Source organism: Tursiops truncatus, chromosome 17, assembly GCF_011762595.2.
Source record: "Tursiops truncatus isolate mTurTru1 chromosome 17, mTurTru1.mat.Y, whole genome shotgun sequence".
NCBI lineage: Eukaryota > Metazoa > Chordata > Mammalia > Artiodactyla > Delphinidae > Tursiops > Tursiops truncatus.
In genome coordinates, this window is record NC_047050.1 from 17,473,964 (window position 1) to 17,498,568 (window position 24,605).

A 24,605-nucleotide genomic window follows, 5' to 3' on the forward strand; every position below is an offset into this window, starting at 1 on the left:
ATTTTCTATACAGATAAGAACAACCTGAGTTTCACAGGAAGGATTGCCTCTACATTTTACATATCCTTTTTTTTTCAGAATACTTATTCTCTTGTTCAACTGCAGTGGCTCGAATAATGTCTTTTAAATAACAGTAATTTTTCTTGCTTTAAAGTGCTTTCCTGTTTTCTAGTATTTACAAATTAACAGGTGAGAAAGCATTCAGTGGCCCATCTTTTCCAACTTACGAGGTCAAATTTATGCTTTTGGTATGGTGAAGGAGTAACTCTCGCTTAGACAGACCCTTAGTTTTTCTACATTTTCAACACAATGTAGAAAAGCCAGAGGATGTGGAGTAGAGGTTTACTCTGTGTCTGCTCTCCTCAGGGAACCCAATGATCCAAGCACAAGGGAGGTGCATGGATCACACCCCCACCCCCACTTTGCACCTCTGAGGCCACCAAAGTAGAGTGTTTGATATACAGGACAGTCGTTCTAGTCATGGCTCCATTCATCCATCCCTCTATCCATCCACCCATTGGACCATTATCGACACATTTCCTGGAAGTCTCTTTCTTTCATCTTAAAATTTCATGCAAATTTGTCATCTATAATGCAGTTGTATTTACTTTATATAAAAATGTCTTTATTTACTTACCATTGAGTAATTGACACTCCAGATAGACGCAGAATGAGACCATTTTGTACGGTTGTGCAGGTTGCGCACTGCACACCTTGATGGGGAGGGCATTCACACCGTGGTGACTGGATTTATCTATTATGACAATTTTCTGTTGGATAGCAGTAAAATGTTTTGAGGAAGAGGTACCTTTTTTCCTAATTTGTTAAAGTGCCATATGGGCTAACTGTAGCCCTGGACTTTGAGTGCCTTGGCATATGGTCTGGGCACAAGCCTGAACAGCCTCATTATTTTGCTCATGAAGAAGCCAAGTTCCAAGAGGTGAAGAGACAAGGTCCCACGGCTAGTTCCTGGCAACCTGGGGTTCGAGTCCCGTCTCCATTCCCAGTCCAGTGCTCTTTCATAACAATAAACTACCTCCACTAACAGTGAGTTGCTCTTCTCAGGTGTGTGGGTTTCTGAGAATGATTTCATTGCTTTGCCTAAGGAGAGACCTTTGCAGGATGGCTGTCTCATGCCGCTCTTGCCATTTGTTTCTGCCATCCGTGGATACAGAGTTAGATACAGCAGCAGCTAGACTTCTTGCCAATTATTCAAAGGTGCTGGAGTGTAAGCTCCGTAGGAGCAGGACCCATGTCTAACATTCTTACCATGTCCTCAGCACCTGGCATGTAGCTCATTTATAGTTTTATACAGGGAAACGTAATACTTCCTGTTAGCTAGTTTAGCCCCTGTTCCTCAGAGCCCTGCTATACCCTCTTCTGCAGCTGGAGCACACATCAGCGCAAAACCCTGAGAAGCGCTGGAGAGACGTCTAAGCTGCTTCCCAGATCGACATGCTATTAACTGTCTATTACTGGTTGGGCTCATTCAACCAAGAGAAGGAAGATCCGTTATAGAATCATAAAATGGTAGCACTGGAATGAATCTTGTAGGTCAACTAACTCAACTCCCTCAAATAGCATCCTAGGAAACAGAGTCCCAAAGAGATGATAGCATCCACCCAGGTAGCTGTCTGTAGGAGCTTACATATGCTGTGGTTACTTCCGAAAACTCAGATGTTTTGACCAATTAGTTGTTCTTTCCGGAACACCACAATACCTTGCCACCAATCAAATGATGATAGGAAACCCATAACGGCAGGGACATCACGAACTAGAGAGGTATGCCCTTAAGACTGTTTTCCTGTCTGGGCTGGACAATAAACTATGTATTTGAGAAGTTACACTATTAGGCTCTTTTATTCTCTCCATGCAAGGGCACTATTCAGATAGAAAGAAAAAAAGAATCAGGCAAGACTATTAGGAGTTCTCAAATTTACTGGGAAAAGGATATGAAAGTGGGTTATGATTGTTCTGTATGCAAATGGTTAATTTAAAAAACACAGCTGGTTAGTCATACAGTAAACTGTGTATGTCTATTAATTTTGACTCCAAACTAGAAATTCTATGACCTAGGTCATTAGTTTAGTCTAATCTGATGATTATTTTAATTGAAAATATGTATTATAAACAGGATGTATTCTCAAGCTGTTATCTAAACAATCAAAGGAATTTGTTTATTAAGAAAATATACTTTTCAGATTTTTAGCTTTATCTCAGAAACAGAACTTTAAAAGTAAAACAACACTGGAACTTCATTTTAATAATATCCCAAGTTAGAGGATGTATCATAGTGAGACTCCAGTGTTATCTATCTACATGTTTTGCTGACCCTTCTTTCCACATAAAATTATTAAAAATAAAAATAACACAGGGCAATTACCTCTTCCTTATAAGAGAATTCTATATTTAAATTAATAATGAACCACTAACGAGAAGTCTAAACTAACTTAAATCTCCTAAGGTATCGGTTTCCCAACACGCACACACAAAATCTTGATTTCTCAAAGGTCTAGCAAACGGCACTAGTGGCTAACGTATTAGGGAAAGCAAAGCTGTGTGTGTACACATAGCTTCCATTCTGATGGCCTCTGATTTCTTAGCTGGGCCATAGTGCAGCAAAACGGCAGTGGCGTATTATACCTGGTCATGGCTGGCTTCAATGGAGCTTCCAATAGCATGGAAAGTCATCTGCACAGGGGCTAATGTCAGACAGGTCACACACTCTTTGCCACTTTGTCTATCACAGTAGTGAACCTATAACAGAACACAGGCAAATCTGCTGAACACCACTTGTAAGAGGGAGCCAGATGCAACAGGTCCTTTTCAAAGGTTCTAGCTTTCAAGAAAAATTTCAAATAATTTATGTAGAACGCAATTCAAATATTTAAAACCTTATTGGGACTTGAAGATCTATGGAAAATCTATTAATTCCATTTGAAGGACTTGCGAAGTTTTAAGAGAGTTTAGGAAATGCTTTGCAGAGTGCTCTACGTTAGTAGAGCCGGTAGAAAAACTCACAACTAAATGCTACACCCATCTTTTTTGTCCAACTTTGCATAATGTATAAAGGACTCAGGGGTAAGCATAAGTCAAGTTCATTTGAGTCTAATGAAATTTTGTCAACCTGAATTTTCCTCATCTTTGACTCTATGTGTGTGTGATTGCCACCTGATTGGTAGTGACATTCTTCTATTCTACACTATAGTCCCTATAAAATCACTGTTGAATACACACACACACACACACACACACACACATCTCACTACCTCATGCTCTGCTTGAAATTTTGACAGTATAATCAAATTGAATAAAACTGAAATGATTTGAAATGTGCAGATGAAAATAAAGTTACTATAATATCATTTTTCTTTTAGTTACATACAACCAACCATTATTAAAACCACGTGTAAGACACTCTATCAGAGGTAGGGTATGGGGGGCGGGTGGTGGGGGAAGTATGAGTCCATCTGCCCACTGGGAAAATTTCCATCCTTCCCTTTATCTACTTTCAAAAAAGTTCTTTCAAGCAGTGTTTACTTTGATTTTAAGCTAATAAAGTAAAAATAGCGTTGCTTTTGTAATAAATTAATAAAAATACGCCTACAGATGTACATATATACATATAATATGGATCTGACAGAAAACGACAATATAAATCCTAGTCTAATGGTTTAATAATTCAACATTTTTAAACCAGTAAGGTCGTTAAGATTGGCCATCAGTATCCGTGAAGGTGGGGAAACTTCCTGGAATCTATAAGAAGTAGTTTAGAGTTCAAATCAAGCCAACATACAAAGCTCTGTTTCCAAAGCACTTTAAAGATTTTGTTATAAAAATATTTTTTCCAAATTAACTTTGGGGAAAAAGATTTGACAACAGTTTGAATTCACTGTACCTCCTGAGCAAATTAAAAGGTCACGGTGTGTATGAGTTCAAGAATGTGGACCTGTTGTTCACTATGCAGCAGTGAAATATGATGGGGGAAAATGAAACTTAACACGTAACGGGTTTATGCAAAAGCCAATCAATGGTGACACTGTAATAGATACAGTTCACGACCATTTATGGCACAGTTAAAATATTATGTCTGATATAGTGCTATCATAAAACATGCTTTTTAAAATAAAATATAATCACCCTTTCACATCAAATGAAAGTCTATATGAAAGACATGACACTCTCCTAAATATCCAATTGACAGTGAACACACTCATATATCAGCCAACATACTGCAGCTTTATTTTTTCTTCTAGAGAAATGAAAATTAGGAAGGACAAAAATAGCGCAAGACAGTCCCAGTCAAAAAATAAATTTCAAACTTCATTTCCATCAGTGGCTTGGATACTGTGACTGAAAGAGTTGACTTTTCTCCTAATTCACTGTGAGCCTGCAATACCCTAGAGAATATTATATATCCTGCAGGCATTAAATATTACTGTACATGTAGAACTCATACCTACAAGGTAAATACCAAGGTGCAAGTTTCCACACAGCTCCAAAGAAAATGGCACAGCACCCAGTAAATGTGACAGAGATTGCTAACTGTCCTCCAATATTTTTCCACAGTAATTCTTAGCTGGGCACGGAGTAAAGATATTTCCCAGGTTCCCTTGTAGCTATGCTTAGTAGCTGTGACTGAGGAGAATGCAGATGAAAATTCTGCGGTAGCTTTCTGGAAACTTTTAAGAGATTTCAGGTGTGTGCCTTTGGCTCTTCTTCACCTGTTTTGCTGCTTGGAAATGTGGACATGACCATCTTTGACCATGAGGACAAGGGCCGAAACTTAGAGATGGCAGAGTGGTGAGCTGGAGGGAGCGTGGGTCCCTGAAGAGTTCATGGACCAGAAGCATGACACTGGCCCTAGACTGCAAGCTGATGGGCCTTTATGTGAGAGAAGAATATACATCTATTTTGTTTAAGTCGCTGGGCTTTTTCTTACTCACAGAAGAACCCGATCCCACTGAGATTTTTCCTATTGCTCCCAAACTGACACCAGGACCCACAGCCAACAACAAAAGGAGCTCTAGACAGCTGCTGACATTTGGGGCCAGGTCTTATTCTCTCTTCCCACCTGCTTGTTAATAGTCAGCAGAACTGGTCCAACCATAAAGGATACAAAGAGGCACTAGGAAAAGGCAGGTGAGTGGGAGGGGATCATTTGGCCGTCAGCCTTGTGAGGAATACAGTATTTCCTGTGAGCGGGGCAGCTCTAAGAAAACAGCTGACAGAGATGGGGAGTATCTATATGAAAGGGAGACACATTTCGTCCCCTGGCAGTAGGTTTGCTGAGAATTGAACCTATAGGTCCCCACCGAAAAGAAATCTTTTTTTTTGTTTGTTTTGTTTTGTTTTGTTTTGTTTCGTTTTGCGGTACGCGGGCCTCTCACTGTTGTGGCCTCTCCCGTTGCGGAGCACAGGCTCCGGACGTGCAGGCTCAGCGGCCATGGCTCACGGGACCAGCCGCTCCACGGCATGTGGGATCTTCCCGGACCGGGGCACAAACCCGTGTCCCCTGCATCGGCAGGCGGACTCCCAACCCCTGCGCCACCAGGGAAGCCCCGAAAAGAAATCTTGACCGAGTCCGATGTATGTCCCTAGCCATTTGGAAGCAGATGAAAATATAGAGACTGAGTTTGGAGATATCTGAGAGCTTGCTGAAGGAGCGCTAGGCACACAGTATCCCTGAAAACAAAAAAGGATGAAGGAAGATGCTCACGTAGATCCCCATGGCCCTTGGAGGGAATGAAAAAGTGTCTCAGCAGAAGGCAAGGGGCTACTCAGGCCAAGCAAAGTGACACCTACCAACAGCAGGGCCAGGGGCATGCACCACTGGTAAAGCCTGAAGGAAACATGGCTGCCCTTCAGGAACAGAGGGAACTGGGAGAAACTAAACACTGCTTCAAGAAAATCATGAACAATAATCACAGATGGAGTATAAACCTTAAAAATTGTGAATCACTATGTTGTACACCTGTAACTTACATAATATTGCACAGCAACTATACTTCAATAAAGAAAAAAGAAGAAAAAAAAAGATGAACATCATCTCTGTGGAAGCCAGCAATGGATGAAACCAGGCTAAGGGTGGCACCCTCCCCTTCCCTAGTCCGCCTCTCAGGCTTCCAACATCAGAGGAGTAACTAGGGCATGAAACAGAGGTAGAGTGTGGAGGAAGCTGTCTCAGAGGCAGATCAAGCTCCTACCCCACTAACCACAAATATTCAAAGGTGCTGGCGTGAGAGGATAACAAAAAGAAATCACCGTATACCCTCCTTCCCCTACGTGTCTTGAACCAAAACAACTGGCTGGCAATGGGGGGACATGAGCTTGGAGTTTTACGGTGAACTGGACTAGATTTTTTAAAGCTAAAGGTAACTAGAAAACTATGGGATTTGCCAAAGATATAAAGAAACATGAACGGGAGATTTGACACAGCATGGGGGAAAGTGGTGACTAGAGAAATAGTCATTCCATGTTTACCCCCCCACTGCACTGAGACTGTACCCCCCAAACAGATAAAAATATGTAAAAACTATAGGAGACTACTGTTTGAGGACACAATTTCAAATTAAACAAAAATTAATAATATATAGGTAAAAAGCCTTAAGAAAGAATCATACTTTACACAATCAATCTCTCATAAAAACAAGTTTGATATGGCTCCTCAGTTATTTATTTTCTTCTTGGACATAAAAACATTAGAGTTCATAAAATTGTGAATTTCAAAAAAAGAAATGTGTGGGGCTTCCCTGGTGGCGCAGTGGTCGAAAGTCCGCCTGCCGATGCAGGGGACACGGGTTCGTGCCCCGGTCTGGGAAGATCCCACATGCCGCGGAGCAGCTGGGCCCGTGAGCCATGGCCGCTGAGCCTGCGCGTCCGGAGCCTGTGCTCCGCAACGGGAGAGGCCACAACAGTGAGAGGCCCGCGTGCCGCAAAAAAAAAAAAAAAAAAAAAAAAAGAAATGTGTGAATGACATTTTAAAATTCATCCTTCTAAATCGAAAAATGCTTCCTATGATTCAAAGCATCAGCAGAAGCCAGGAATCTTAGAACTCTAGGCTAAAACAATTAGGGAATAAAACTCCATTACATTCTACAAAGCACAAATCTTCAGGATTGATGGGTGAAATGTTTCTGCTACAACAAAGCACTGTTTCTACAAATATGGCCCTAAAATTTCCAATATACAATGTCATGGGCCTTGATTTTGATGAAAGATAATTTTAGAAGATTACAAAAGTCATCTCCTATGTTGATTTTAAGATTTATTGTTTATGAATCATATCAGTTTGCTATCTTTCATACTCTAAAATGTAAGCAACTAATCTTGATTTTTTATACTGTTGCAGCACTTGCTCTGGATTTAAAACACCATCAACCACAGCAAATTGACATTTCGTTTCTTTCTCATGGACTTACAAAAATTATTCCACTGAAAGATGGGTCAGAAATTTCAATATATGTAAATTAAATAATGTGGCTTCCTTTGAAATTTGAAAATCTATAATTTTTATTTTAAAATAAGTTCCCTAGTTTGATTTGTAATCATATAAACCCAGATGAGATGCTATAATTGTGCATTCTGATAATGATTTTGCCTGTCTAGTAGAGATTTCTTCTTCTTGAAAGGAGAGATACAAATCACTTCAACTATTCAGATAACTTACAAAATAAAGAATTCAAAGCTACTCAATTTGTGATATTTTGTTTAAATGGCAAATCTTGACTTGATTTGAATAAATAATCCCATTCCTTAAAAAAAAAGAAAAGAAATAAAGAAAAATGCTATAACCTTTAAAATAATTTACATGAAAAGCTATGTATGCGAATTTTTTTCATGCCCATCTGAAAACATGAGGGGGCCATTCAAATGAAAATTTAAATTTCCTTCCCCCTACCTCCAAAAAAAGTTGAATCAAACTGTTTCCTGCAGGGCTGAGAAATTCCCTGATGTTGTAGGACTACTAAATATTTTACTAATCTCATCAGGGAACTGGTTAACTGCTTGTCTGTTAGATGTTTTTAACGGTCACCCCCCGTGGGACAAAAATGAAGAGGGTGTGAAAAAGATCCATGTTCAAAGAAAGCTGCTCATTAGATCATTAAGGAAAGATAAAGGCCTGTACATTCACATGTGAGAACACAATCACTGTATCAAGAAAACATGCTTGATTAGCACACCTCAGGTTCACGGGTTTACTCCAAAGCAGCAGGCAGAGATCACACTGTAGCTACTGCATAGAAGCCCTGCAAGGAGGGGTAAAGACAGCAAGGAGCTAAAGGGCAACAGTTCAGTACCAGATCTTACGATACTCAAAACATGCTTGATTCTTGCAGGGCCTGCACACTAGCTATACAATCTTTATTAACATGAAAATCAGCATATTCTTGGCAAAGCACTAAAACAATACTGCTCGACAAATATTACACTAGTTAAGTAGGGTAAACTGGTATTAAACATTTCTTAACTACTTTTTTAGATGACTTGAGAACATGTAAACCATCTTACTTATTTGGGTTAACTACAGGCAACAGTACAAATCTATGTTATTATCTATTTATAATTATCGAATTCATTTTAAAGTAATAAATAAAAATAAAAGGAGTTTCTCCATGAAAAGCACTTAGAACAATGGCTGGCTTATGGTTAGCGTTAAAATAAATATTAGTCTTATTATTAGAATAACACATCCCATGACATGATGTATAATTATGAAGAATAATATTACATTAGGATAATGTCTGTCACTGACTTTCCCTAAAGCTTCTTTCCCCAATCCTTTTCATAACTAAAGGCAAGTCCTTTGTAACTAAAATGTAAACATATATTTAACAAGTTCAGTCATGTATTGAGTGTTTTAACTGTATGAGTAATCTGTTTTACTCTGCATGCAATATGCTTGTCACATTAATGCCTCGAAAGGGACAAGTGAATGAATGAAATCACATTATACAGACTGAGACTCAACTTGTAATTATCTTTTCTCTCTTTTGGAAATTCTATGCTCAGGAAAAGCTTTGAAAATTACATGCCTATATTTGGTGTACAAAATCTACCAGTGATGTACTGATTTATTTCTAGTGTAAGTCACAGATAAAAACTAACAAATGCAACAACAGATGTGCTGTCAGGATTGTTAAGGAAGATAACTGCATTCTTTTGTTTTGTTTTTTTGCAGTACGCGGGCCTCTCACTGTTGTGGCCTCTCCCGTTGCGGAGCACAGGCTCCAGACGTGCAGGCCCAGTGGCCATGGCTCACGGGCCCAGCCACTCCGCGGCATGTGGGATCCTCCCGGACCGGGCCACGAACCCATGTCCCCTGCATTGGCAGGCGGACTCACAACCACTGCGCCACCAGGGAGGCCCCTGCATTCTTACTTTAAGTGATGAGTTTGTGCATGACACAGATCCTAAATTTTTGTTCACTGCTTTTCTGTTTCCATTGACTATGCCAGTGAAGGTCTAATGAGGCAGCTAATTAAGATGTAAATTATATATATACACACACACAAATATAGTTATTTTAGTTTTACACTTCCCTCAAAAGAAAACACTAGGTGATTTTTAAGTCGATTACACATCTACCAGAAAAAGAGCCTCCCTCTTTTATATAGTATGTACTCATGCTTTGATATACTCACACACATCCATTTACAAGCTGCATTAAAATCTACAGGCTTGGGACTTCCTTGGTGGTCCAGTGGTTAAGAATCCACCTTCTAAGGCAGGGGACATGGGTTTGATCCCTGATTGGGGAACTAAGATCCTACATGCCACGGGGCAACTAAGCCCACGCCCTGCAACTACTGAGCACACAAGCGAGTCACAACTATAGAGTCCATGTGCTCTGGAGCCGGCACACCACAACTAGAGAGAAGCCCGTGCACTGCAACGAAAGATCCCTCATGCCGCACTGAAGATCCCACGTGCCACAACTAAGACCCGACACACCCAAAACTAAAATAAATAAATAAATATTTTTTTAAAAAAATCATTAAAATCTACAGGCTTTGCAAATAAATAACTTTTTTTTTCCTGTTGGAATGTGTTTTTGTAACATCTTTATTGGAGTATAATTGCTTTACAATGGTGTGTTAGTTTCTGCTTTATTACAAAGTGAATCAGTTATACATATACATATATCCCCATATCTCCTCCTTCTTGTGTCTCCCTCCCAACCTCCCTACCCACCCCTCTAGGTGGTCACAAAGCACCAAGCTGATCTCCCTGTGCTATGCAGCTGCTTCCCACTAGCTATCTATTTTATATTTCGTAGTGTATATATGTCCATGTCACTCTCTCACTTCGTCCCAGCTTACCCTTCCCCCACCCCGTGTCCTCAAGTCCATTCTCTAGTAGGTCTGCGTCTTTATTCCTGTCCTGCCCCTAGGTTTTTCAGAACTGTATTTTTTTTTTAGATTCCATATACATATGTGTTAGCATACGTCATTTGTTTTTCTCTTTCTGACTTACTTCACTCTTGTATGACAGGCTTTAGGTCCATCCACCTCGCTACAAGTAACTCAATCAATTTCGTTCCTTTTTATGGCTGAGTAATATTCCATTGTATATATGTGCCACATCTTCTTTATCTATTCATCTGTTGATGGACACTTGGGTGGCTTCCATGTCCTGGCTTTTGTAAATAGAGCTGCAGTGAACATTGTGGGGTGGTACATGACTCTTTTTGAATTATGGTTTTCTCAGGGTATATGCCCACTAGTGGGACTGCTGGGTCGTATGGTAGTCCTATTTTTAGTTTTTTAAGGAACCTCCATACTGTTCTCCATAGTGGCTGTATCAATTTACATTCCACCAACAGTGCAAGAGGGTTCCCTTTTCTCCACACACTCTCCAGCATTTATTGTTTGTAGATTTTTTGATGATGGCCATTCTAACTGGTATGAGGTGATACCTGATTGTAGTTTTGATTTGCATTTCTCTAATGATTAATGATGTTCAGCATTTTTTCATGTGTTTGTTGGCAATCTGTATACCTTCTTTGGAGAAATGTCTATTCAGGTCTTCTGCCTAAAGAAGTTGTTTGTTTGTTTTGATACTGAGCTGCTTGTAAATTTTGGAGATTAATCCTTTGCAGTTGCTTCATTTGCAAATATTTTCTCCCATTCTGAGGGTTGCCTTTTCATCTTGTTTTTATTTTCCTTTGCTGTGCAAAAGCTTTTAAGAGAAATAACTTTTTAACAAGGAAATCTTTTTCCAAGGTCAAAGGAAAATTACAGTTATACAGGCACTCAGTATACCACCAAAGTCAAACATGAAAAATCTTCTCCCAAGAAGGCCAAACAATTCTACTACTTTTCATGTATTAAAATTCTGCTGTATTTACTATCACTTCAAAAAGTGGGTATCAAAGACCTTACAAATCTTTTCATTACATACTGGTTTAGTTCATAATGGCATTTAATTTTTTTTACAAAAATATTGGAATATATTCTTCCTACTCAGGAATTATAGCTTTTAGAAACATACTATATTTGTTTTTAAAATATAATGAAATTCATGATGAAAAGACCATTTATGACTTCTGCTTCCAAACAAGATGGAATAGATTTACTTTTCCCTATTCTTTCTGCTAAGCATAAGTAAAATCTCTTGATATATACATAAAACAAACATAAGAGGACTCAGAAAGGTACAGAGAAAGAGGAAGACCCGGTAGGGATTTCAGGACCCAAGGAACAACACAGTGGTGAATTCCTGGTTTTTCTTTTTGTCTTATTTATCCTGGACTGGGTGCTAGAATAGTTAGCACCCTGGAAATGTCAGTGGGTATAGGAAAAGAAGCCGCAAGAAAGCCTGCTCTCTCTAACCAAAGGGCCAGAAAACGAATAACGTAAGCAAGAGAGAAAATGTTTAGACAATGATGGCCCTCCTCCAGTCAAACACCATTAAAAAGTGGCACACCCCCCGCATCCTCAGCCCCATCAGCAAACGTCAACTGGGGAGCCTAGACTTCCACTCTTGCCAGACTGGAATGAGGTAACCCAATTCGCCTACTAAGGTGATGACACGACACAGAAGGCTGAATGAGGAGTCAAGACTTTCATACCTGCTGGATTCCCAGGCTTTCCAACTTTATCTGGTAATGTTGGGCACCCTACCCCTTCTCACTGGAGTGGTATCAGGGGGGCATGGTGGAGGGTCAGGACTTCCACACCATCCATCCGTGACAAGTCCCCTTCCTCGCACCAGGTTGTCAACAGAGGCTAAGTGGGGAAAATGAACTTCTACCCATACCTGGTAGTAAAAAGACAGCACTCCAATACCCAACTTGGCATACTGCCAGAGGAGGCTTACTGAAACAGAAGATTTAAATAAGATACAGAGATTTATTATACCCATAATGTCCAGGATTCAACAAAAAATCATTCATTATATCAAGAATCAGAATAATCTCAACTTGAATAAGAAAAGACAATCATGAGATGCCAACACCAAGACAGCATATTTGTTAAACTTATCTGACAAGTGTTTTAAAGCAGCTATCATAAAAATGCTTCAAAAAGCAATGACAGGGGCTTCCCTGGTGGCGCAGTGGTTGAGAGTCTGCCCCCCGATGCAGGGAACACAGGTTCGCGCCCCGGTCCGGGAAGATCCCACACGCCGCGGAGTGGCTAGGCCTGTGAGCCATGGCCGCTGAGCCTGCGCGTCTGGAGCCTGTGCTCCGCAATGGGAGAGGCCACAACAGTGAGAGGCCCGCATAATGCAAAAAAAAAAAAAAAAAAAAGCAATGACACACTTACCTGAAACAAATGAAAAAAATGTATAATCTCACCAAAGAAATAGAGATATAAGAAGAACAAAATAGAAGTTTTATAACCTAAAAACCAAAATTAACTCAATGGATGGGCTTAACAACAGAAGGGAGAGAACAGAGGAAAGAATCAGTGAACTTGAAGATAGAAAAATAGAAATTCCTCAATCTGGACAACAGAGAAAACAGACTGAGAAAAAATGAATAAAGCCTCAAAAACATGTGGGACCACAGCCAAAGATCTCATATTTGTGTCATCAGAGTCCCAGAAGGAGAAGAGATAGTGATTGTAGCTAAAAAAGAATTTGAAGAAATAATGGCTGAAAATTTACCAAATTTGGGTAAAAGATATAATACATCTACAGCTTCAAGAAGCTGAACAAACTCCAAATGTGATAAACACAGAGAAACCCATGCCAAGACACATCATAATCAAACTTTTAAAACTTAAACTGCTATCCTGGAAGCAGTGACCTATAGAGGTAAAACAATTCGACAGTAATTTCTCAACAGAAACCATGGAGGCCAGAGGAATTGGAACAACATTTTTTAAGTACTAAAAAAACTGTCAACCCATCATTTTATATCCAGCAAATATATCCTTAAACAATGAAAGGGAATCTAAAACATTCTCAAATGAATGGAAACTGAGAGTATGTTACCAGCATACCTACCCTAAAAGAATGGCTAAAGTAAGTTTTTGAAACAGAAGGGAAATGATAAAAGCAGGAATCTTGGAACTCCATTGGGAAGAAAGAAAGAACTGAAAGGGGTAAAAATGTTGGTAAACACAATAGACTTTCTTTTCTTGAATTTTCTAGGTTATGTTTGATATTTGAAGCTAAAATTATAACACTGTCTGATGTGGTTCTTATATATGTAGAGGAAATATTTAGGACAATTATAAACTGAGCATATAAGGCACTGAGAAGGGCACATCACTTCTGTGATATTCTTACCAAAATGCATGACCTCAATCAAATAATGAGAAAATATCAGGAAAACCCAAATTCAAGAACAGTCTACAAAATAAGTAACCAATATTATTCAAAATTGTCAAAATCATGAAAGACTAAAGAACTGTTATTGATTGGAAGAGACTTAAGAAGCATCACAACTAAATGCAGTGTGGGATCTTAGACTGGATCCTGGACCAGAAAAATGGCATTAGTAGGAAAACTGACAAAATCTGAATAAGAGCTGTAGATTGGCTAATAGTATTATGTCATCATTAATTCCCTAGTACTGACAAATTTATGTTATGGTTATATAATTGTTAACATCAAACTCTGTAGTATTTTTCTGCTTTTCTCTAAATTTTTTATTATTTATTAAAGGCCATTTATAGTAGAAGAGAAAACCTTTAGTGCTTCAGAATAAAGGAGACTTGAAAGAAGCCAAGAGGCTATTAGAGGAGATAATAAACAAATTTTTCTATGCATATCAGAATTTTATACTAAAAGAATCTTCAAACACAAGAGAAGGGAATCAGTAGAGACTAAATTATCTCTTAATTAGAAAAATTAAGTCACTGAGCAATGTGGTACTTTCTATCTCTGATATGGGAAGTAAAAACATTGCAGAAAAAATTTTTCCAAGCATAAAAGCCTAGAAAATTATAATATCCAAAGCATCATGAGAAGAGAAGTTAAAGGTTCCTCTTTAAGTTAGAGTTTTAGGGAGAAAAAATGTGTAATATAGGCCTATGCCTGGGAAGCCTACCAATGGGGACCAAGAACCTTGAACTGAGAAATATCAATAAATGCTACTGATCTGCAAAAGGAAGAGGAAATAAGCTGCTGCTTAAACTGCAAATCCAAACTGGTAGCAAACACCACCTATGACAGATTATTTTTTAGCTATTTCTATTTTAACCCTAGGAAAGTACTGCTATTACCAACTCAATGCCCCCCCCACCCCACATTCACTTTATTATAGAAAGTTTCCACTGAAACTCTTCTAAAAGGGAGCAGTAACCACCTAAAAGCCAATTCTGTTAGGTTCTTCTTTGACAGAGAACTTATGGAAAACCAAGAGAGGTTACTATCCCAGAAGCCAAAAGAAGAGAAAGTTCAGTATGAGACAAAGTTTGGAGTCTGAGTCCGTCCAGGTTAAGGGCCTCAGAAAACTCAAAGTATGCAGAGGAATGTAACAGAACCCAGTCTCTATAATGTACCATTAACAACAGTCAAGATGCAATCCAAAATTACTTGATCTAGAATAAATAGGAAAACCTGACACACAATCAAGTGAAAAGGCAATTAATTAATTAAGACTGAATCCAATATATCTGATGTTGAAATGAACATAAAAGGTGTTTAAAGAACCTATTATAACTATTTTCAAGGATGTAAAGGAAAATATGTCTAAAATAAATGAATGAATAGGTAATATCAGCAGAGAAACAGAAACTAAAAAGAACCATAGGGAAAGTCTAGAAATGAAAATACAATACCCAAAGTAAGAAAAAAAAATCACTGGATGAAAGATATAGAACTTATAGATACACAGAAACAATACCAGCTGAAATTCAGAAAAAATTTTAATGAATAAAGCCTCAGGATTCTCTGGGACAGTATAAAAAAATGCATGTAAATGGAGGGAGAGAAGAGAGAAAAGGTAGCAAAAAATTTATTTGAAGAAAATATGGCCAAAAATTTCCCAAATTTGCTGAAAGCAATAAATATATCAATTTAAGAAAGCAATAAATATGCAGTGAGTTCAACAGTGGCCCCCAAAAGATATGTTCAAGTCCTAATTTCTAGTACCTTTAAATATGACCTTATTTGAAATAGGATATTTGCAGATATAATTAAGTTGGGATCATCCTGGATTTAGAGTGGGCCCTAAATCCAATGACAAGTATCCTTGTAGCTTTCCCATATTTTGAATTATTTGCTTAGGACAGATGTCAAGATGGCCAGTTAGTAATTAAGTGTTTAATTAATTAATGGGTATATTCAGTGGTATTTAAGAACAACTGGTTGTGTTCCAGTTTCTGGTAATGGAAGTATAAATTCACCAGACAAAGCCTCTTGCAGATAACAATACACGATGTCGACAAAATAAAATATTTGAAGACAGTGGAATGTGATCAAAAGCAGGAAGATATCAGGGCAGAATTTTCCCTTAAAAGACCAAAACTATATGGAGTAAGAATTGTGAGTTTATGGCTTTTTCTTGCCTGAGGGCATTCCTCGCTTCCTGTAGTTCTATTGGTAGAAAACTGCAGTCTTACCAGCTGGAGAGAGCAGTGGAAAGAGCTTAGGGGTGGCAGATGAGCTGGTCATTGAGGGAAGAAATTCTAGAAATGAGGTAGCAGTAGACGTGGTGAAACACTAAATCTGAATATAAACTCTACCCAAATCCCTGCTAACTACAAAACTTTACATGTACAGGAAAGACACTAGAAGACCTGACGTAGAAATAGGCAGAAACCAGTGAGAAGTCCATTAAGATCTAAAAGTCTGACACTTTTTTGATTGAGTGCAGTCCCTCAAGTGCACGCAGCTCAAATGACAGAAAGCTAAAGCTTTACTGGCCTGAAGTATCAGAGGACATGGGCTGGCAGATCAGCTGAAAATTGGGGGCTGGGAGGGGGAATGCTAGAAGCTAGGAAATGCAAAGGGTGAGCTCCAAAACCTAAGCCTAAATGTGCCCAAATAATTAGGTAGGCACAGAAAGACTGCAAGAGGAAAGGCTGCAGCTGGAAGCTGAAGAAACTAAGTGGAAATATCAGCTGAGGGATATCACCACGGTGGAGGCAAAGCTTGAAGTTTTAGTCCAGGCAACTTAACTGAGTACTAGACCAAAAAGAAAAACAATAATCTACAAAAGAAAAGACGATCCAGAGTTGCTATAACATATGATAATATGTCCACAATGTCCATTTTTCAAACAAAAATTACAGACATGCAGAGAAATCGAAATGAAGCATGTTCATAAATAAGGTGGTCAAGAGGAAACTGACTCCTAATGGGCCCAGATGTTGGGTTTAGATGACAAAGACTTCAAAGCAGCTATTATAAAGATGTTCAAATAATTTTTAAAAATGTGTTCCCAATGACTATACAGATATGGAATCACAACAAGGAAAAAAAAAAAAAGAAGAACCAAATAGAAACATTAGATTAAAAAATACAATAACTGAAGTGAAAAATTTATTACATGGGCTTAACAGCAAATTGGAGAGGACAGAGAAAGTAGTCAGTAAATCTGAAAATAGATCAATGGAAGTTACACAATCCAAAGATGGAGAAAAATAAACAGAGTCTCGAATACCTGAAGGACAACATCAACAGGCCCAACATATATGTAATTGGAGTCCCAAAAGGAGAGGAAAGAGAAAAGGGCAAAAAAATCTTTTGAAAAAACTAGCCAAAATCTTTTCAAAATTAGTGAGAAACATTATCTTAATCTAAGAAGCTAAATGAATCCCAAGCAGGATTAAAAACAATCCTAGACATAGCACAGCCAAACTGGTGAAACCAAAGATGAACAGAATATCTTAAGAGCAGCTAGAGTGAAACAACACATTACATATATGGTGCAGAAACAACTGGTTATCCTATGGGAAAAATAGGCTTCAAGTCTCACCCATACCATACCCCAAAAATTAAATAGATATCAGCATTAAACATAAAAGCACAAACTACAAAATGTCTAGAAAAAAATCAGAGAAAATCTTTGCAACCTTGGGGTTGTCAAAAATTGCTTAGATAGGACCAAAAAGGCACAGTTTATGGGAAAAAAATGTAAACTTGAACTTCATCAGAATTGAAAACTTCTTTTCCACTTTTCAAAAGATGCCATTAAGATAATGAAAAGACAAGTCACAGGCAGGGAGATAATATCTGCAACAGAAAGGGCCTGTATCCAGAATGTATAAAGAACTCTGATGACGCAATAATTTTAAAAAGTCGCAACCAGAAACTGGGAAAAAGATGTGGAAATTTCACAAAGATATATAATTGGCCAACAAGCACAAGAAAAGAAGTGCATATTATTGGTCATCAGGGAAATACAAATTAAAATACCAGTGAGATACCACTGTACCCTTCACAGAATAAGACTGATCATATCAATGTATGGAACCCTCATACAGCGCTGGTAGGAATGTAATATGATACAACACACTGAAAAAGAATCTGATAGTTTCTTGTAAGCTTGTATGTATACTTACCATGTGACCCAGGAATTTCACTCTGAGGTATTTTTCCAAGAGAACTGGAAGCATGTCTGCACAAAATCTTGTACGTGAATGTTCACAGCTTTACTCATAATAGCCCCAAACTGGAAACAACTCAAATGTCCATCAACTGATAAACTGATACATAATTTGTGGTGTACATCATATAATGGACTAGTACTTAGCAATAAAAAGGAACAAACTACTGATATACACAACATGGACAATCTCAGAAACATTACAGCCAGTGAAAGAGGCCAGAAACAAAACTGTTCAGGCTGGATGATTCAATTTTTATGAAATTTTAGGCACAACTAATCTTTGTGACAAAAAAGATATCCTGGTTGCCCAGAGCCACAGAGAGGTGAGGAAAACAGGCTACAAAGAGGCACCGGGGAATATTTTACAGTAATAGAAATATCCCCATCTTGATTGTGGTTGTAGTTACATGGTGGTATACATTTTTCAAAACTCATCAAACTGTATAACTAAAATGGGTGTGCTTTATTGTATGTAAATTATACCTCAATAAGGTTGATCAAAACATTTCAAAAGCATAGTTATCTGATACAACACTTAGAGATACTAAGTCATTGCTCATACTTCTCACAAATAATCATAATTAATCTCCCAATTAATTTCCAAGTAATTGTTACCTTAGGAGACTAACCATTTGAATTTATCACGTGTTCAGATGTGACTGTCTGTCCTTCCACTTCCCCCTTTCCCCTGGCCACACTCCACATCCCACCCTCAATAATCCCATCCTAATGTCAGCTTCATGAGGACAGAACCCTTGACTGTCATTTATGCTATATCCTCAGTGCAATAAGTGCACCTGGCCCATGGCAGGTGCTCAATATACTTTGGTTGATGTAATGAATGAATGAATCCCTCACATTGTTGGTATTCATCAGGAATCTCTTCCTAGGCCTTTACCCACTTTCCCTGGTCAATCTTTACTACTTTTTTTTTTTTTTTTTTTTTTGCGGTACGCGGGCCTCTCACTGTTGGGGCCTCTCCCGTTGCGGAGCACAGGCTCCGGACGCGCAGGCTCAGCGGCCATGGCTCACAGGCTCAGCCGCTCCGCGGCATGTGGGATCTTCCCAGACCGGGGCACGAACCCGTGTCCCCTGCACAGCAGGCGGACTCTCAACCACTGCGCCACCAAGGAAGCCCTTTACTACTTTTATGGCTTCAATTACATTTGTACATCGACCACTCCCCAATCTCTGTGTCCTATGCTCTCTTGCTGATCACCAGACCCACTGATGAATGCCTACTGGACAACTGCCTTTGAAAGTCCCACAGGAAACTCAAATTCGCCATGTTTAAAATGGAACTCATTAACCTCCTCTAAGTTTATTCATCACGTTCATACTAAAAATAAAACCTTTCCTAAAACATTCGTATTACCTTCCTACTTTACTTCATTCTCAAATTCTTGAAATGAATGGTCAATTCATCCTCAGAGAGTCTCTAATTACTCTACAATGCCATCTACATGTAGCTTCCATCCTGACCAGGACAGTGAAAGCATCCTCACAGAAGTTAGCAGCCGAGATCACTGAATTCGCTCAACTGTACCGTGGATGCCTGCACCTCAGCCCCACTCCTCTACGACCATTAGCTTTGCTTCATTCAATCTTTGCTATTTCTCTACTGGATTCATGCAAAGTCACTCTAATTGGTCTTTCTGCTACCAATCTTTTTGTCTAGTTCCTCCTCCACATGCTTACAGAATTATCTTTTTAAAATACAAAACCAATGTCACTACCCTTTAAAAAAGAAGTTGGTGGTCTCTGGCTAACAGCTAAATTCAAATTCTCAGCAGCACACGTCTTTTCAGCCTACTTGCCAACCACTTCCACTTTGAACTCTTAAGCATTTTCTAAAACATCACGCCCTTTTGTCTTTAGGAGTCAGCTGTTTCTCCCTGCAATTTCTTTTCTTCTTATTCACCTTAAAAGTCTATGTACTTCTTAAAGCTCATTCAAATGTCCCTCAGCTATGAATTCTTCTTAATTCCTTCAGTCAGAGCTCTTCATTCCCATCCATGATTCTTGACATGGCTAATCACACCTCAAGTGATGACACTTACTATGCGGGGCAGGCATTACCTACGTTATTTCCTGCAGCATGCTACAAATATTTAATTTTTAAAAAATTAAATTTTTGTGTAATGTTCAAACACTGATCCCTGGAGACCAGACTCAATTGTAATAGCGGCCACTCTTCTGTATATTGGTTTTATTTTCCTGTCTGTCTGTCTCCAACTTGACCATAACTCTTCCTGTACCCACTGTCTGGTATGCTACCTGGCACGTGTAGGTATGTATTAAGTATCGGCCCAGAGTGAATAAACAAAGGTTCCAGTTCCTGTTGTTCAGCTAAATCAATTCCAGTATTCAATGAGATGATATTGTATACCCAGATTAACTTCATATCCATCCAGTTCTTCACATACATACTGAAATGACTGAAAACTATTCTTAATGCACTATTTTTCTCTTGATAAGAGTTTCTGAAGCTGTGAACTGTGTATCCTTTTCCAGCTGTACTCCTTGTTTTCTCAAATGTTCCACTACAGATAAAACGATTCTGAACTTTTCTTATACTTAAAAAAATGACAATACTACAGATAAAAATTTTTTTAAAGTTTTTCAAATATCTCTTATCTCTCACAGTTATATCTGCTTTTTGATGTGACCGTGTCAAGACGCCAGAACTTTCCTGAACCTAAAATCTATAAGGGTTTAAAATTAACTAATAATTCTCTATGTGGAAATGAGTAAACAGCATTACTAATAGGATGCTTTACTTCTGTAGTCCCTCAAATGTGTATTTACATCATAAAGTTATACCTTTGAATAAAAACTAAAGTTCCTTCCAGCTCAAAAGAGAATTCTTAAATAACTCAGACTCAGTTGTGTACCTAGTGGAGGGCATAAATAAATTTATTAATGAAATCTATGACTAAACCAAAACGATATCCAGAAGACCATGGACTACCATGAACACTAGTCCTACCTTCAGGGATCAGGCTTCAAACGCTATACAATAGCTGGATTTAAAATCAAATGAAGATTTGTAAGCAAGAAGCAAAAATGTACCAGGCACTTCTGCTGTGTCATAAAATAATGTAGGTAATGCCTCCTTCCCTATCTGATACATAACGAGACAGTCAATAAACGTTAGTTTCGTTTCCCTGTTTACTCATATATCTCCTAATGCCCCTGGTATGTCAGAGTAGTTTTTTTCCGTGTGCAGAAATCTTTTACACTCAGTATTCCACATACTGTTCTCTTTCTCAAGAGTTGTCCTGGGTGAGAAGAGAACAATATATCTGAAATTTTAGATGCTGTCATTCACGGAAAAAAAATCTCAGCCGTAGCTGAATGCTGGAGAGAGGGAAATAGATAATTTCAACATGACTTAGAATGAACACAGGTATACAGATACCAGCCTGACATGCACTGACATGTACCTGATGGGTACTACAATTAATCTTACGTTACTAAGTAAAAATCACATCATTGCCAACCTTTTCTAGCAAAAGGAAATGAAATTCACCTTTAGATGAAAAATAATTTTCTTTTCTTCAAATTGATTGAAGAAATAATTGATTATTGGTTTTCAAATAATTCCAAATAGAATTCTCATGCTGACTTGAAATCTCTTCCGGTACAAACAGAAAAGGCTACAGCTATTTCTACTTGGGGATGACACATAATGGCAACTATCTTTTTCTGCACCTCAGTGGCTCATTTCGAAGTCACTGTGCCAGGACAGCTCTTTTGTGTTTGTATATTACTCTTTCTCTGAAATATGTGTCTTACTATGTATGTGCTGGCATATCAAGGCTCAGAATGAGTACCTTTGTCTTTCTGATTACATTCTGCAGTGATTTAGGGTGGAGTCAGTTAGTCCTGAAGAGTTTATGCAGTAATAGTAGACTGTTTACTTGAAGCCTGATTGATTCTTATTTGTGTTACTGTTACTCATCACAGTATGTTTTTATGTGGATCAGGATTTCTTTCTTCAAATGTAATATTTTTCTCTAAAGAGTTGGAAATTTCAGCAAAGTAAGGTGACCTGTAATTCTACTGGTTTTTATGAAGTATGGTTATGTGATATGTAGTCTGCATACCCTTAAGGGCTTGGCCAAGTATATCAAGGCCTAAAGAAACCAGACAATAAGTCAGTTTGCATGAATGTAGGCTGCCCATTTGAAGAACAAACCTGAGTTTTAGGGTCCCTACAGGAAAACCAAGCCTTCAGGAGAATTCTTCCAATTTCTCCAAGGTCTTTGAAAAGCAGCAGAGGCTGAATCCAAGAGGGCTTTTTAAGAAGTGACTATGAATCAGAGCGGAATCTCTTGACCCCATGCTAAACCCATGTATGTTTTGCTCCTTGTACTCTGGGTAATTTCTCATCACTTTATACATTTGTGTAACAGTGCAGATGAAAATTTGGGCTCAGAAGTGACACGGTGAGTTATGTTTCAAGGACAAGTTAGAAACGGGGGAAAAACATATTTCTAAGTGGAAGAGTATATGTATATGCATGATTTCTTTCTCCATATTTTCCTGTTAGGAATCTACAAAAGTTTACTGAAACGGGTCTTTAAAAAAAAATGGATCCCTTACTCTTTAAAAAAACAAGCTGCAGACAGCTACTCTGATTATAAATATATGGATTACAAAAAGTGAGGTATAGGGAAAATAAGAAAAAAGAGAAAGGGAAAAGGTTGATTCTCAAATTGGCCAAGCCCACTCCCCATGTCCCAGCTCAGTGTAATCTGTACTAAGGTCGTATTGTTAAAATATGCTATGTGTCATACATGTCAAAAATAAATATTTAAAAGAAGCTCATCACCATAAAAGAAGTCTGCTATAATCATACTAAACTTCAAAAAAGGAGATATATTATTACAGTTGAAATGTATTATGTTTGAATTGTATTTGAAAAGAAAGTTTTTAATTAAATAGATATTTCTAAGCCTTCTACTGACATTCTCATCTCGCTAAAAATGGCACCAGCATCATAAACTCACAATAATGAACAGCCCCCTATAAAACACTCCTTGATTTTTATAAAATAAACTGATTATGGTTTAACTAAGACACCAACTAAGTGCTTCTTTACATTCTTTATGTGAGAAAAACAAATCTAGTTTATCAAATTTTACTCCCAAGGTTTTAAAAACAACACTGTTCAGTGGATGACAGTCACAAGGAAGGGTACAGACTAAAAGATTAAAATTAAATCCGTCTATCAAGGATAATTGACTAAAATAATTCATTTTAATTTCCAATCTAATCACGTTCTAATGACTCATTTAAACAATGAAATGCTTATAGTTAATTATTCAGAGAGATTTTTAATATATGGAAAAGCATATTAAAGATGGAAAAACTTAGAATAATGTAAATTATAACACAACAAAACAATCTTCTGCTTCAGCTCAAAAGCAGAGCATTTCAAAAATGTCTCCATAACAATCTTCTTTAAAAAGCTGAATGATTTTGAAACATTTTGGCATTGTAATTAAAGGGTATCAAGGTACGCACCAAGGAGCCCTGAACACTACGGTATAACTACATCAAATGAATTTTTATGAAATGCATAGAAGTTATAGAAGCATACTAACTGGGCTGAACAAAGTCTGAGGTTCACAGAACTACTGATATAAAACTTTCTTCTGCTAAAAAATAATAAATCAATAAGAACATTCAGGTTTTAAAAGAAGATAATAAAAATGTACTCAATAAAAATTCAAAAAATAAATATTCACTTATGATAGAGATCCAAAGGCTGGCATCTAAAATGTGATTAAAAACTTCAGGTGAGCCCAAGAAAGGATAAAAGAATTACTGAGAATGTGCAAGTGTTCAGTCATATTCTGACCTAGGAAGTCAGCTTTATTCATAATAACTTTAATTGTATAATAAATTATTCTGTAGATTTAAGCAAAAGGATGTGAGTTGAATACCTACATTCTGGTGAGCAAATAAGCTTTTTGTAACTTATAAATTTCAATTAAGGAAAAAAATTTAAAAGTTAAAACAACGTCGTTTTCAGTACACTAATATATTTTTTTACTTTGTAATACAATATAGCTGTCACATACAATGGCTCTGGTAGGCTTAAATCAAATGTCAGTGGGCACAGAGGGCCAGAGAAGGGTTTATATACAATATTCAATAAGCAATAATATCTATTCAGTGTACAGTAACAAAATTTTAAAAGTACTAACCTAGAAACAGAGAAAAAGAATTTATTGTTTTTAAATTCCAGAAACGAAAATAACATAACAGCATGTCATCCATAACAAGCTGGCCCTATAATTTCTAAACTACAGTCCAATTAAAACATTTAAGAAACAGAAACAATCTACATGTTTTTCTACCAGGTAAATGTACCTGAGAAAGTTACCTATAAAGAAAGAGGCTTTAAAACTCTTAACCACAAAGACTCTTCTACCGTGACATTATGAGGACGTGCCGGGCACCTGACAGGGAAGGGAAGCCATTTCCCACAGTCTGTTCACCACACACTGCAGGCTGCAGCCCGTCAGCAAAACAATATTTCATAGCAACACCGAGCTCATTTGACCAAAGCAGCACAGTAACGTTT

General features: G+C 37.9%; 1 protein-coding gene across 10 annotated transcripts in view; it reads right to left on the reverse strand.

Moving 5' to 3' along the window:
• STAU2 (staufen double-stranded RNA binding protein 2) overlaps window positions 1–24,605 on the reverse strand; it is a 304,412-nt gene that overhangs the window by 105,711 nt on the left and 174,096 nt on the right. For 8 of the 10 annotated variants that reach the window (XM_019925182.3, XM_033843221.2, XM_033843223.2 and 5 more), the window contains one exon: window positions 2,644–2,757. The exons of the other annotated variants lie outside the window; for them this stretch is intronic. In XM_019925182.3, the coding sequence (XP_019780741.1) occupies window positions 2,644–2,757 (114 nt within the window). The remainder of the gene's footprint in view (window positions 1–2,643; window positions 2,758–24,605) is intronic. 10 annotated transcript variants of the gene reach the window in all.